At 37.0% G+C, this 15,275-nt stretch overlaps 2 protein-coding genes across 2 annotated transcripts; both read left to right on the top strand.

Annotated features, from left to right (window-relative positions):
- Nucleotides 1-319: 319 nt before the first annotated feature.
- On the top strand, nt 320-1,378 carry LOC137001827 (uncharacterized). Its single transcript, XM_067361003.1, has one exon. It carries the CDS (start codon nt 320-322, stop codon nt 1,376-1,378), a length of 1,059 nt encoding a protein of 352 aa, XP_067217104.1.
- Nucleotides 1,379-1,779: 401 nt separating this feature from the next.
- LOC105667571 (LINE-1 retrotransposable element ORF2 protein) lies at nt 1,780-10,710 on the top strand. Its single transcript, XM_067361002.1, has 2 exons — nt 1,780-4,619; nt 10,641-10,710. The coding sequence occupies exons 1-2, from the start codon at nt 1,780-1,782 to the stop codon at nt 10,708-10,710; spliced, it is 2,910 nt and encodes a 969-aa protein (XP_067217103.1).
- The last annotated feature ends 4,565 nt before the right edge of the window (nt 10,711-15,275 follow it).

Raw genomic sequence — 15,275 nt, 5'->3', positions numbered from 1 at the left:
GGACTTCTGTTTCCGGTGCGATAGAGTGCGACACGTGGCGTGGAGAGAAATTTTTGGAGTGACGTGGGAAGCGAGAGGAGAGTGAAAGGAGGAGTGAGAGCGAGTGGAGGAGAGAGTGGAGGTGAGAGAGAGTGGGTGTGAGTGGGGGGAGCGCAGGGTGTGAAAGAGAGAAAGGGAAAGGACAAGGGAAAAGAAGTTGTATAGATAGGCATAGAACATAGGATATAGAGACGGACACGATCGGGATTAGGAGAAAGAGCGAGGAGCACATAGAAGATAGAAGGTAATAGGTGAGGGTGATAGGTGGCGACATAGCGGGATGGAAAGGAAATTGGAATTGGAAATGGAAGAGAAATTAAGAGAAGCGAGAGGGGGGAGAGTTAGACGCGGAAGTTATGGGTGTATAGAGGAGATGTGGAAGAGGAAGAGGGAAGAGGCATGGGAAAAGGGGGAAGAGGAGGAGAAAGGCATATTTAGTAAAAGTAAGAAGATAACGAGGTCACCGGGGAAAGAAGAGGGAAAGAAAGAAGGAGAGCAGAAGGGGATAGAGAAGGGAGAGGAGGAGATGAGGAAATGGAAAAGGGAGATGGAGGGGGTAATGAAGGAGGTGATGAGGATGGGGTTGGAGGAGTGGAAGGAAGAAATGAGACAGATGAAGGAAGAAGTGAAGGAGGGAATAATAGACATAAGGAAGGAAATGAAAGAGATTAGAGATAAGGAGGAGAGGTGGAGGGAGGAGAGGGAGGAAATGAAAAGGCATATAAAGGGATTGGAAAGGAGAATAGAAGAGATAGAGAGAGACGGAGAGAATGAGAGGGAAGGAAGAAGGAAAGAAGGGAAGGGAGAAGGAGGAAAAATAGAAATAAGAATAAAAGAGATAGAAAGGAGGATGGAAAGGAAAGAGAGGGAAGAGAGGAGAAGGAATTTGGTAATAAAAGGAATAGAGGTAAGGGAAGGGAAAAGGAAAGAAGCGGTAGAAGAATTAATGAAGGTTATAGAAGCGAAGGTAAAGATAGAAGAGATATGGAGGATAGCGGAGGATAGAGAAAAAGGAAGAGAGATAGTGGGGATAAGGCTGGAGAATGATGAGAAAAGGAAGGAGATATGGGAGAGAAAGAAAATGCTTAAGGGTAGAAAGGAAAGAATAGTAGAGGACTGGACATGGAAAGAAAGGAGGATGAGATGGAAATTGGAGGAGATAGCCAGGGAAGAGGAAAGGAAAGGGAAAAGTGTATGGATAGGATATGGGAGAGTAAGAATAAATGGGCAATGGTGGAAGTGGGATGAGGAGGAGGAGGTGCTAAGAGACGGGAAAGGGTGCACAAAAGTAGGGGGGCAGGGGGAAGGGAGATTGGGGAGGGAGGGAAGCATGGGATAGAAGAGAGAAGGGAAGGGGACGGAAAGGTGAGGCGAGCGGACGGGAGGGAAAGGGAGTGGAGAATAGCCTTCTGGAATGTGGCAGGGGTGGGAAATAAGGATAAAGAATTCTGGGAGGGACTAAAGAAATGGGATGTAATAGTACTGATAGAAACATGGATGGATAAAAAAGGGTGGGAAAGGGTGAAAGAAAAGTTACCAAGAGGATACGAGTGGGGAGTACAAATGGCGGAAAGAAAAAATAAAAAAGGAAGGGCGATGGGAGGGATGATAATGGGGATAAGAAAAGAGATGTTGGACAAAGGGAGGAAAATAGTAACGGAGAGAGAAGGGATAATAGTGGGAAGGATAAAAAAAGGAAAACATAAATGGAGGGTGGTGGGGGTATACGTTAATGGGAATATGGAGGAGATGTTACAGAGCATGGAACAGTGGGTAGGGGAGAAGGAGGTAGAAGTGAGTACAATAATTGGGGGGGACTTTAATGCGAGAACAGGGGAGGAGGGAGGAGGTATAGAGATAGGGAAAGAGGGAGAGGAAGGAGGAGGGAAGGGGGAGGGAAGGAGAAGGAAATCGAAGGATAGGAAGATGAATAGGGAGGGGAAGGTGATGGTGGAGTTCTTGGAGGAAAGAGGATGGGGAATACTGAATGGATGCATAGAGGGTGAGGAGGAGGGGGAGTACACGTTCACAGGAGGAAAAGGGAATACGGTAATAGACTACGTAATAGCAGATGAGGATACGAGGGGGAAGATAAAAAGGCTAAGGATAGGAGACAACATAGAGTCAGACCACCAGCCAGTGGAGGTATGGGTTAAGGGAGAGGGACAAAGACAAAAAAGGAAGAGGAACGAGAGTAGGGAAAAAGGAAAAATATGGAGAGGAGTATGGAATGAGGAGGGGTGTAAAAAGTTCAAACAAAGGATGGAAGGGTTAAAATCGGGGGAAGAAGAAATGAGGGTAGAATGGGAAGGGATGGAGAGGAAGATGAAAGAGGCGATAAAGGAAGTGGAGCGGGACGTGGGGAAAGAGGAGGGGAAGAGGAGGGGATGGTGGGACAGAGAATGTGAGGAAAAGAAGAAGGAGGCAAGAAGGGAGTTAAGAGGATGGAGAAGAAAAGGAGGAGAAGGGAAAGAGTATAAAGAGAAGAAGAAGGAATATAAGGAAACGTGTGAAAGGAAAAAGAAAGAGGAAAATGAAAGATGGGAAAAAAGAGCAAGGGAAGTAAAAAGGGAGAATGAGGTGTGGGAAATAGTAAATAGAGAAAGGAAAAGAAGAACTAGGATAAATGATGGGATAGGAATGGAGGAGTGGAAAGAGTACTTCATGAGGCTACTGGGGGGGACAGAAGGAAAAGTAGTAAAGGGGGGAGAAAGGAAGAAAGGAGGGGAGGGAGAGGAGGAAGAAGAGATCAGCAGAAAGGAAATAAAGGAGGCGATAAAAAAACTAAGAAATGGGAAGGCAATGGGAGTGGACGGGATACCAGGAGAAGCATGGAAATATGGAGGGGAAGAAGTGGAAGAGTGGGTCTGGAGCTGGTGTAACAGGGTATGGAGGGGGGAGGGATGGCCGGAGAGATGGAAGGAGGGAGTAGTGGTGCCGATCAGAAAGAAAGGAGAGGGAGAGAAAGTGGAAGATTACAGAGGGGTGACATTAATGAGTTCATGTTACAAGATATATACAATAACGTTGGCAGAGAGGCTAAGGAGGGAAGTGGAAGAAAAGGGAATAGTACCACAGAGTCAGACAGGTTTCAGAGAAGGGATGGGGACATTAGACAATATATATGTTTTAAATTATTTAGTGAACAGACAGCTGGGAAAAAAGAAAGGAAAAATGACGGCGCTGTTTATAGATTTAAAGGCAGCATTCGACTCGGTGGATAGGGGAATATTAGTGGGGGCAATGAGAGAGAGAGGGGTAAGGGAAGGGTTGGTGGAAAGAGTGGAGGAGGTGTTGAAGGAGACGAAAAGTAAAGTAAGGGTAGGAGGGGAGGAGGGGGGGAACTTTTGGACGGCGAGAGGAGTGAGGCAGGGGTGCCCATTGAGCCCACTAATCTTTAATGTAATGTTAGCAGATATAGAGGAGGAAATGGGGAAAGTGAAATGGGGAGGAGTAAAGTTAAGAGGGCGCAAGATATACTCCTTAGCATATGCAGACGACATGGTTTTGATAGCAGAGGAGGAGGAGGAGATGAAGGGCATGATGGAAAGGTTAGAAAGATATTTGGACAGGAAGAATTTAGAGCTGAACACCGAAAAGACGAAGATCATGAGGTTTAGAAAGGGGGGAGGGAGATGGAGGAAAAAGGTATGGAGATGGAAAGGGAAGATAATTGAGGAGGTGAAGGAGTTTAGATATCTGGGATACATAATACAGAGAAACGGAGGGCAGGGGGCACAGATCAGGGAGAGGGTGAGAAAAGCGACAACGGTGATGGGGCAGGTATGGGGGATAGGGAAAAGAAGATTCGGGAAGGATTGGGGGAGAAGGTTATGGTTATTTGATAAATTGGTATGGACGGTGATGGGGTATGGGGCAGAGATATGGGGGTGGAAGGAGAGAGAGGAAATGGAAAGGGCAGAGGAGAGATATTTAAGATGGGTACTGGGAGTAGAGGCAAGGACGCCAGGATACTTGGTGAGAGAGGAACTACAAAGGGAGAAACTAAGGGGAAGAGCGGGAAGGAGGGCGTGGAGGTTTGAAAAAAGATTAGATGAGGGGAGGGGAAGTGAGATAGCGAGGGAATGTAGGGAGGAGATGAAAGAGAGATTCAAAGAGGGAAGAGTGAGATCGGAATGGGAGGAAGAAAGGAGGAAGTTCTTAGAGGAAAGGGAGATATCAATTGAGGAGGTGGAGAAGAAGAAAGAGAAGGGAGAGGCGAGGTATGAGGAATTAGAGAGGAGGGACAAGGAGAAACAGAGAAAGGAAAGAAGGGAAAAGATAAGTGAATCGAGGTTTAGTAGATGGTACAAGGAAGTAAAAGGGGAAGGGATACCGGATTATCTAAAAAAAGGATGGGGTGAAAGCAGATGGAAGAGAGTGGCAAGATTCAGGTTGGGGAATGAAGTAAGGGAGGGAAGGTACTGGGAGGAGGAGGAAAAAAGGAGATGCAGATTATGTGGAGGAGAGAGGGAAACATGGGAACACGTATGGGAGGAGTGTAGAGAGTGGAAGGAAGGAGGAGGAAGCTGGCAGGAGGCGGTAGGCTGGGTATTAGGAGAGGAGGGAGAAGGGGAACGGTGGATGAAAGAGATAGAGAGAGAAAGAAAGGGGAAGGAGGAAAGGGAAGGAAATATGGAGGAGGAAGAGAGAATGTGTGAAGGAGAGAGAGATGCATGAAAGAAAAAGGAAAGAGAGAGAGAGGAAAAAGGAAAGAGAGAGAGAAAAAGGAAGAGAGAGAGAGAGAGAGAGAGAGAGAGAGAGAGAGAGAGAGAGAGAGAGAGAGAGAGAGAGAGAGAGAGAGTGAGAGAGAGAGAGAGAGAGAGAGAGAGGGAGGGAGAAGGGGCGAAGTAGTTGGACATGAATGATGTACAAAGCAATGGAAACGGAAGTCCCAGAGGCGAGATGTGTGTGTGTATAGGTAGGGGAGGAGGAGGGTGGGCACATATGGCTCACGCTCCTGCTCCAAAAGGCGGTTAGGTTAAGATAGGATTAAGGATAGACTAAGTATAGACTAAGTATAGATGTAAGGAAATGTATGGCGAGAAGAAAAGCTTGTAACCCTAAGGGGAACAATAAAATTATTCATTCATTCATTCATTCATACATTTATTGTAAAAAAAGTATACAAAATGATGTCAATTTCTTAGAAAGATATTTTGATATGAATATAGATAATATGGAGCATATAATATACATTATATATGTACATAGAGCATATGACGTAATAAAAGTATCTTACAATAAAGAATAAGACAAGCCAGAAGCGGTTTTCTCGTGGACTGGCATTAGAAAATTCTTATTCTTGTCTTCAAGCCAGAGGCGGTTTTCTCGTGGACTGGCATTAGAAAATTCTTATTCTTGTCTTCAAGCCAGAGGCGGCTTTCTTGTAGACTGGCAATATAGAATAAGACAAGCCAGAGGCGATCTAACGTCAGCTAACAATTTTTAATAAATATAGTCAGAGGCGATCTAACGTCAGCTGACCGTTTAGAAAAAAGACAGCTAAAGGCGATTTATTCGTGAACTGGCAAATTGTAAGAAATATAGTCAGAGGCGATCTATTGTGAGCTGACAATTTTAAATAAATATAGTCAGAGGCGATCTAACGTCAGCTGACAGTTTAGAAGAAAAAAATCTAAAGGTGATTTATTCGTGAACTGGCAAATTGTAAGAAATATTGTCAGAGGCGATCTATCGTGAGCTGACAATTTTTAATAAATATAGCCAGAGGCGATCTAACGTCAGCTGACAGTTTAGAAAAAAGAGAGCTAAAGGCGATTTATTCGTGGACTGGCAAATTGTAAGAAATATTGTCAGAAATGATCTAACGTCAGCTAACAATTTTTAATAAATATTGTCAGAGGCGATCTAACGTCAGCTGACCGTTTAGAAAAAAGAGAGCCAAAGACGATTTATTCGTGAACTGGCAGATTTTAAGAAATATTGTCATAGGCGATCTAACGTCAGCTGACAGATTTGAAGAAATACGTATTTATTTTAGTTAGCAATTTACTGCACGTGTGGTCTGTTTATATTTTATCAGATAATTTATAAGGTCATTTAACCTTTTTTCTCGCAATTAAAATTCTAGCGTATGGCTGAATGATGTACATACGAGACAAAATAGACTTATACAAGGTGTTTAATAGATATAAGTTAGATATGATAAAATATTTTATTTGAAAAATGTATGTATAATACTATATATCTAATTGGAAAAATATGTTATATGCTTTTCCTAAATTTATTCTTATGTAATTAATACAAAATAAATAAATAAGTTAATTAATTATTGAATACATACATATACATATTGAATATAGTTATCTTTATTTTGTATTTTATATAACTGAAATGATATATACTTCCATTATTTCAGTCATTATCATATAAAATACAAAATAAAGATAACTATTTATTGAATATATGTGTATATGTATATATTAATTAATTGATTAATTAGTTATTTAGTATTTACTACATAAGGATAAAAATAAGAAAAGTATATGACATTTTTCTTCAGTGATATATATAGTATTATATGTATATTTTTGATTTATTATTTTGTCATATTTAGTTTATATTTATTTGACACCTTGTATACGCCTATGTTTTTTCGGACATTATATTGCAGCCTTGCGACGAAATTTCAGTCGAGGAAACAAGCGCAAGCATCGTTTGTTTACAAACTTCCGATGACACACGTACACAGACCACACGTCAGTGTAGTGAGTCGCCACTACAAACAAATGCGTACACACGGACCTACGCGGCATAGGTCCGTAGGCTGCGCCGATAATGTCATTTCATTTTTAGTACCATCGAAATGATGGCGCTTTCGCGTCGGAGTTCGCCCGTCACTTCAGCATCCTCTTAATAAATATATTTTTAAGAATAGCATGTTAGTGATGAATCTTTTTTACCCGAACGTTGAGATCCTGATATGTATCAGCATTGAAAAATAAATATTTTAAATTGCAAATTGCTAAATTAAAAAAAAATCTGCCCAGATAGCACAATGATATTCTGAGGATATTCTCAGAATATCAATAGTCGTATATTGCAATATACTGAGAATATTCGTAGGATATCTAAGATATTCTGAGCATATTCTCAGTATATCCAAATGTCCGCTTTTTTAATATTCTCAGTATATCCTCGACATATCTTCAGTATATCCTCAGTATATCTTCAGAATATCCTCAGTATATACCCAGTATATCGACAATCTAATTTCAATACCTCGTAACTGAAACATCCAAATTTTACAAGAAACGTTTTATTTTTTATCAATTGATAAGTATCAAATTTAGAAAACGTATCAATTGATAGAAAACAAAATAAAATGTCTCCTGTTTTGGATTTTTCAGTTACGTGGTATTAGAATTAGAAGGTTGATATTTCGCACCGCCATTTCAAAAGGGATACAACTCCAAATTATTTTGTATTTTTAGTTATTTTTTTAGGTTAGGTTAGATATTTTTTAAAATAATTAGAATAAAATTTAAAGAAGCAAATATATATTTTATTTTGAATTTTTTTGGATTCTCTCCTTGGCATGTGCTAACCATCTTTTAATAGGCCCCGAGAATTCATCCTCAGTACAATTCTTGTATTTGCACCTCACCACGTCTGTAATTACAGTCTAAATTAATATTTATTCAATGGTACACTTCCTAGATAGGAAAATGTATGCATTTTGAGATCATATTGTACTCATATATCTCACAAACATGAGGACAAGAATAGACACAGATGCGGGCTCATATGCTGCTCAGAACGCAGACATGTCATGATATTCATAAAAGTGCACAAAAGAATGACATATGAGTACATGCATGAGGTTCAAGCTAATATTGCATTTTGTATGTCATATGTAGTTCAGAACATGACGACAATGTATGTTCACATTTATTGTGATTTATGAATTCATTTTACGATTATGTTTTTTTGATGTTTAGGTTAGATTAGGTTAGGTTATAATAAAATTAGATGTTTTCTTTTCGTTATTAAATATTAAATATATTCTATTTATTTTAATTGTACACTCAATATAAGCGCATTAGAGCGACATAAACACGTTTATAAAACAAAAATATTTATAAAACTGTCGAGTCCCACTCACTGCCGAGGACACATGTCACACTTTTAATTTCTCTTTACACAATTTTGATGGGCCGTTCAAGATGGTCCATGGCTTCACACATATATAATAAGACTAACTACAAAAAATGTACGAACCGTAGTATCAGAGGATGCGTTTCTTAAATCATAACCACGTTCGGAGAGCGTTTGTATATTAATTGTTCTTATCAACGCTTCTCTTTTTATGTACTAAATTATTTTTGTTATCTATTTTACACTGAAAATGGCTACATTCCTTGGCCGAAACGTATGTAACAATTTTTAATAAAATAAACTTTTGAGCAACTCGATCCGGCTCCTGCTCTATTAGCTTGATGTCAACACGATCATTATTTTAATAAGGAAAAGCAATATCCTAATATTATTTGTATTTTTATATTATTAATTATTATTAATATATATTAATCATTGAAAATTTTGTAATATTTATTAAAATATTATTTCATATTTAAAAATGTAAACACATAAAACACATTTTATCATGCAAAATGGGTCATGGAGATCATGCGCTTGAATTCTATAATAATGACGAAAATATTGAATGTACAAAATTTATAACACATAATAATTAATTATTGCAATCAGTTTGTGATTATCATGAGTTGACAATTTAACATCAATATGTGAGCTCACATTTTTCCTCATGTGCACGTTAACTTGTGCTCATGATATGTATCATCATAATATGATTACAAGAAATACATAATTTTGGGGTAAATATCTGAAGATTATGACGTAATGAAATCACATCATCAGGCATTGCTATCTGGGTTATTCAAATTTAAACTTTTTTTTTAGATTACAAACTAGACAAGATTATTCTTATAGATTTCTTATCACTGAAAATGAATCCGCTAATAAAATTGCCTTATCACGTCACATTTTTAAAATACTTGAGTTAAAAAGTATCCAAAAATGAAAGCTAAAGGTACCATTTTCGGCACCTTTAGATCCAATTTTCTCTAAAATGTGACGTGATAGAGCAATTTTATTAGTGGATTTGTTTTCAGCGACAAAAATCTATAAAAATTATCTTGTCTGGTTTATGGTCTAAATACTAAAACATAATTATATCTTTCTTAAAAAATTTTACAGAGTTATATTTATTTATTTTATTCACATAGCAATTTAAATATGTGTATTCTGATTATAAATAAAGATTAGAATTATAATTGCAATTTTTAAGTTAAGTTATGTTTTGATTGTGAAACATTGAAATATATACCATACTGGAACGAGCACGCCTTTGTTCTCGACTGGTCAGATGGAGATAGCTGTTCGGACCCGGATCTCTCTATCTAACCAACAGTCTCGGTCACGTGTTCACAGCTACTATTAGTCGAGAGTAGACGAGATAGAAAGAGAAATCCGGTACCGAGTCATTGCCTTGTCTGACCGTTTTGTCGAATGGAGGGGGTAGCCTGTGCGCCTTTCAGTATGGTATATATTTCAATGTTGTGAAATTAAAATAATATACATAACTAAAAGGTTTTCCTGATATTACTTACCATTAATTATAAATACAATTATTATAAATATAATTATATTAATATTTTAATTTTCACACGTTACATTTGGTTAGAAACACTTGGATACACTTGGTTAGAATGGATTGTAATCTTTATCAATTTATTGAACGCTAAATTATAGGCCGGTATTCATAGTCCGTTCTTATATTTAAGATTGTCTTAGGCCGGTATTCATAGTCCGTTCTTATATTTAAGATTGTCTTAAGCACGGACTTATATTCGCTCTCTTCGTCACACATAGGGCGGTATTCATAGTCCGTTCTTATATTCAAGATCGTCTTAAGCACGAACTTATATTCGCTCTCTTTGTCAGACACAATCTATGTGTGACGAAGAGAGCGAATATAAGTCCGTGCTTAAGACAATCTTAAATATAAGAACGGACTATGAATACCGGCCATAGATTGTGTCTGACGAAGAGAGCGAATATAAGTTCGTGCTTAAGACGATCTTGAATATAAGAACGGACTATGAATACCGCCCTTAAATATTGTCTTAAAATGCTACGAACCAATCAAAAAGCCATATTAGTATCTTAAGACGACGATGACGACGACTTAAGACGATCTTAAATATAAGAAATGACTAGGGGCAGTATTCATAGTCCGTTCTTATATTCAAAATCGTCTTAAGCACGGACTTATATTCGCTCTCTTCGTCAGACACAACCTATGTATGACGAAGAGAGCGAATATAAGTTCGTGCTTAAGACGATCTTGAATATAAAAACGGACTATGAATACCGGCCTATGAATACCGCCCATACAGCATTCGATATACCACCATCTATAGGAATATTACATAAAATGAATATTATATTTCAGATATGCTGAGGAGATTCTCAATATATCTGTAAACGGATATCATATTTTAGATATTCTGAGCATATTCTCAGTATATCTAACAATGGATATTGTATTTTAGATATTCTGAGCATGTTCTCAGTATATCTGAAAATGGATATTATATTTCAGATATTCTGAGGATATTCTGAAAATATTCTCGTATATTCTCCGTACATTTGTACATTTATAGAATATACTGAGAATATCATGTGCTATCTGGGTGCACGTAATAGTTAAATATGCATAAATTAAGGGCTGGTTGTTCAAACTTCTTGATCGGTTTATCCGTCAGTTATTTATTAATAAATATCAGTAATCTTATCAAATATTCTCAATAGTTGGAATACCAAGTAAAATTACATCTTGGTAATAACGATAGAGGTAATTTTACTTGGCATTCCAACCATTGAGTAAAGATTACTAATATTTATTAATAAATAACTGACGAATAAACCTACCAAGAAGTTGGAACAACCGGCCCTAAGTGAGAAATAAAAAGTAATGTTTTATATTTAAAAATTAAATGTAAATTAATATAAATATAAATAAATATAAATTAATATAAATATAAAAAATAAAAAAATCAAATCCTATTAATTGGATACGTAAAAAATATATCTTGAAATTAAAAATCAATTTTAATTCTAATATGTATCGACATTTATTGATAACGTCGATATTTCGATATTCTCAATATCGATATAACAAATTCAATATTTTTTGTGTCGATATAATAAATAACAATATGTATCGATACGAAACATCGATACATCTATTTCGATATCTCATTCCTAGCTTGAGTGAAAAGCATTTAAATGCTGATCCGTTTCAAGATCTATAGGCTTAGTTTACATCGATTGTTTAGTACGCGTACCAAATACTAAATCTGCTTCTGCGATAGGTATAAATCGTTTAGTGTAAAATCTACACCAATCAAAGAAGCTGATTTAGTACTTGGTACGCGTACTAAACAATCGGTGTAAACTAAGCCATAGAAAGAAGGTTACCTCATTCGCAAAAAGGAACGAGTGGCAAGAAGGGCAATGATGATCTCATAGGCGGATAGAAGCTATAGATCTGTTCTTTATAGCTGAACTGGCTGCACTAGTTCAGAGTTTATTTTTCTCCTTCCAATATAGAGGGAAAAAAATAAACTCTGAACTAGTGTAGTCAGACAGCTACTGTTCGCAGATGAGATCACCATGCTCTCCCCTTCCTTCATCGTCTCTCGCCAACAACCGGTTTTATTGAGATAGTTTTCCACCAAGAAACACAAGCGACACAAAAGGTTTGTTTTTTATTTTTACACTGAACTGAACTAGAACTAAACTAAAACTAGGGAGTTTAAGCAAGGATTGAGAGTGCAGACTGAAAAAGTGCAAGAATAAAAAACACTGCAGTGCAAAAATAATGTGTGACAATATAATAAATAAAATAGTAGTATTGGAATTAATAGAATCTTCTGACGAAGATGATCATATTCCAATTACAATTTCACCATTGAAAATGCTTTTATTTGAAGACAATGGTAAAGATTGTTTTTTATATGCAGACTTTTAATATTGTAATGCGAAACATAACCTATCAACCAACTCATCAATAATTTATTTATCCTTTTACATACAAAAAGTATCAAAAAATCTACAATAAATGTGTAATAACCTGTTTCAAACAAAATTATAAAAATTAATACTGTCAGTAATATATTGTATATACCTACATTTAGATGTTAATTTAAATCGTTTTATTTATATATAAATATATAATATTATATATTAATAATATTATTATACGTTACAGTATAAAATTTTTTAACCTCAAAATTTAACGATACAGATTTATATATTTAAATTTTAAACATTATATTTTAAACATTATACATTAAAATATATTTATTTTTACAATTATACATTTATACAATTATACATTTTACAATTATTACATTATACAATAAAAGTTAAGTCTTGTTGTTAAGTTTTTTATTTACAAAAATTCTTACTTACAATTTCATACTTACAATTTAATTATCTATTTATGGCGCCTATTTCTTAGGCTGCTGTTCTTGCACTGCTTGCACTGGCTCTAGACCTAGTGCAATCAGTTCAGTGAACTATTACACTAAGTTCCGCTACACTGTCATAACGAACAGCGTCAGTAATACCAGTTCTGCAATAAAGAACGCTTCAGTGTACACTTTTTGAACTAGTGCAGCCAGTTCAGGAATAAAAAACAAACCTAAAATCGCACAGTGTTCGACATAATGGTAGTTTTCCACCAAAAGACACAAGCGACACAAAAGTATTATTCTCTCTGGTAGTTTTCCATCAAGATACACAAGCGACACAAAAGTATTATTCTCTCTGGTAGTTTTCCACCAAGAGACACAAGCGACACAAAAGTATTATTCTCTCTGTTGCTCATTGAATATCGAACAAAAACAGAGTGATACTTGTGTCGATTTGTGTCAACTTGTGTCCTTTGCTGGAAACATACTCTGTTGCTCATTGAATATCGAACAAAGACAGAGTGATACTTGTGTCGATTTGTGTCAACTTGTGTTCTTTGCTGGAAAACAACCAATGTTTTCCTACAACGACACAGCTCGACACAAATATACACAGCTAAAGAGGTGAGTCGAGGTGATTTGTGTTCAATTCATGGCTGCCAATTATTTGACAAACTTAGGGAAATATTATTTTATGTACCATTATATTTTATGTACTATATTATTTTATGAAAATTGTGAAGTTTAAAATTTATTTTTGTAAATTATACTTATTATGCAATTAAAGCAGATGTATGTACATATACATATGAGTAACATTTCAAGAAAAAATTCACTATAAGAACACTATAGAACGCCAACTATGGCTGTACTAAGAAATATAATGGCTGCGTTCCGTAAAGCGCATATGCGCGCATCTATCTATAGTATACGTTATGTATACGTTATGTATACTATAGATAGATGCGCGCATATGCGCTTTACGGAACGCAGCCAATGGGCGCGTTCAGCAGAACAAACCGCTTAGTAGCAATCGAACGTGATTGGTTCTTACTTTCAGAACCAACTAATTAACAGTCGAGATTCAGCGGAAAATCTACAACTGTTGAGTCTGCTGAACGCGGCCAATGTTTCAACAAGCGGCTTTACACAACTGTTTTGTGCCTGACACTGTGTCTATTTGTGTCTTATTGGTGGAAAACTACCTGAGATAACCTTCTCTCTATAGATCTTAGATCCGTTTTCGGCGGAGTGGGGGAACTTCGCCAGCAAACTTTACTACATGAAATTGTACCTTCATTGGGCCGCAGTGTTGTACAAATTTAGCAGCTTCTGAATCTGGCCCGTCTGGCAGCATTGTTTCCAGTGTACTTATATTTTAGTGGATTTTGGTGATGAGTTGTTCTGTGTGTTTTCCCGGCGGGAGGAGTGAGGATTGTTGCTGAAATTTACCGATTTGTTAAAAAGTTGAATAGAGTTCTAAGGAATTTTAACGTGGTAGTCAATAGGATCTAGAGGATTTGTGTCGAATAGCAGATTTTAAGCTGAAGATATTCCACTTTAAAAATAAAAAAGTATAACGTCCAGTGAAGTGAACATACCGGTTATAATATCTATATTCTCACGTGGTAACGTTCAATTAAAAAGACAAATATGTCTGTTAAGTATATTTTTCCAAACGAGATATTAGAAATAATTTTCAATTTCTGTGATGTATATACTTTATATCAGCTTAGTATAGTATGCAGACAATTTAATAGTGTGGCATGCGCTACATTAAATAAAAAAAGTCAACATTTATTTGTCAGCATCACAAATCAGAAACGGAAAAAATTTTATGAACGGTAAGTTAAATAAAGCTTAATCTATAATTATATTGCAACTTATTCTAGAACAGTACTCGGAATTAGTTGAGTATTTTAGCAGATTTTTGTGGTTGACACCTCTTTCCTTTTACTTATGAAAGATTCATACTGTGTCCAATGTCCAATATTGAAACTTGTTTTCTAGACCAGGCCTGGCCAAAAGCTTGCTCGCGAGCAGCCTTCAAAGTCCGCTGGATGGGGATTCCCTACTACTGCCTCTTCACTTTGAACAAAAGATAGCGAACAAACAAAAGTGAGGACGGCGAGATAGTGGAGGCCGAGTCCCCATCCAGCGGACTTTGAAGGCTGCTCGCGAGCAAGCTTTTGGCCAGGCCTGTTCTAGACGATAAAATATCTTTAACTAGAATTTCTAGACATCGTACGCAGTATGAATCCAAGATCTATAGAGAGAAGGTTACCTCATACGCAAAAAGGGACAAGCGGCAAAAGGGGTAAATGCAGAGAGGGGCGAACGGCAAGAGGGGCAATAATGATGTCATCTGTGAGCAGAAGCTATCTCAGACTGTTACTGTTGGCTGATGAGATCATCATGCTCTCCCCTTCCTTCATCGCCCCTCGCCGTCAAGCTGTTTCTAGCTCCCTCCCTTCCTTTATCCTCGCTCACAACCGGTTTTACTGAAGTAACCTTCTCTCTATAGATCTTGCTCCTTGCCCTCTCGCCCCTTTGTCGCTGAGCTGAAAAGTTTATGATGATTAGGTTATGTCTTCTAAGCTGCTCGAACTTTGTAGCTCCGTTCACCGTTCACATTCTAAAATCACCTGAATACTATTATAATATTGCTGCAAGATCTGCGAGGAGTGTTTGTTGTTCAGGTTATTCCTA

This window comes from Linepithema humile, unplaced genomic scaffold, assembly GCF_040581485.1.
Source record: "Linepithema humile isolate Giens D197 unplaced genomic scaffold, Lhum_UNIL_v1.0 unplaced_1, whole genome shotgun sequence".
Classification (NCBI taxonomy): domain Eukaryota; kingdom Metazoa; phylum Arthropoda; class Insecta; order Hymenoptera; family Formicidae; genus Linepithema; species Linepithema humile.
The sequence above is the reverse complement of the archived record's forward strand: the minus strand, read 5'-3'. Positions and strand labels throughout refer to the sequence as shown.

Bases quoted from the DNA above. Each gene is read 5' to 3' on its own strand.
- LOC137001827 (XM_067361003.1), top strand. From the start codon at position 320: ATGGAAAGGAAATTGGAATTGGAAATGGAAGAGAAATTAAGAGAAGCG.
- LOC105667571 (XM_067361002.1), top strand. From the start codon at position 1,780: ATGGAGGAGATGTTACAGAGCATGGAACAGTGGGTAGGGGAGAAGGAG. The intron at 4,620-10,640 runs GTGGATGAAAGA...ATTGTATTTTAG, and splicing joins GAGGAGGGAGAAGGGGAACG to ATATTCTGAGCATGTTCTCA.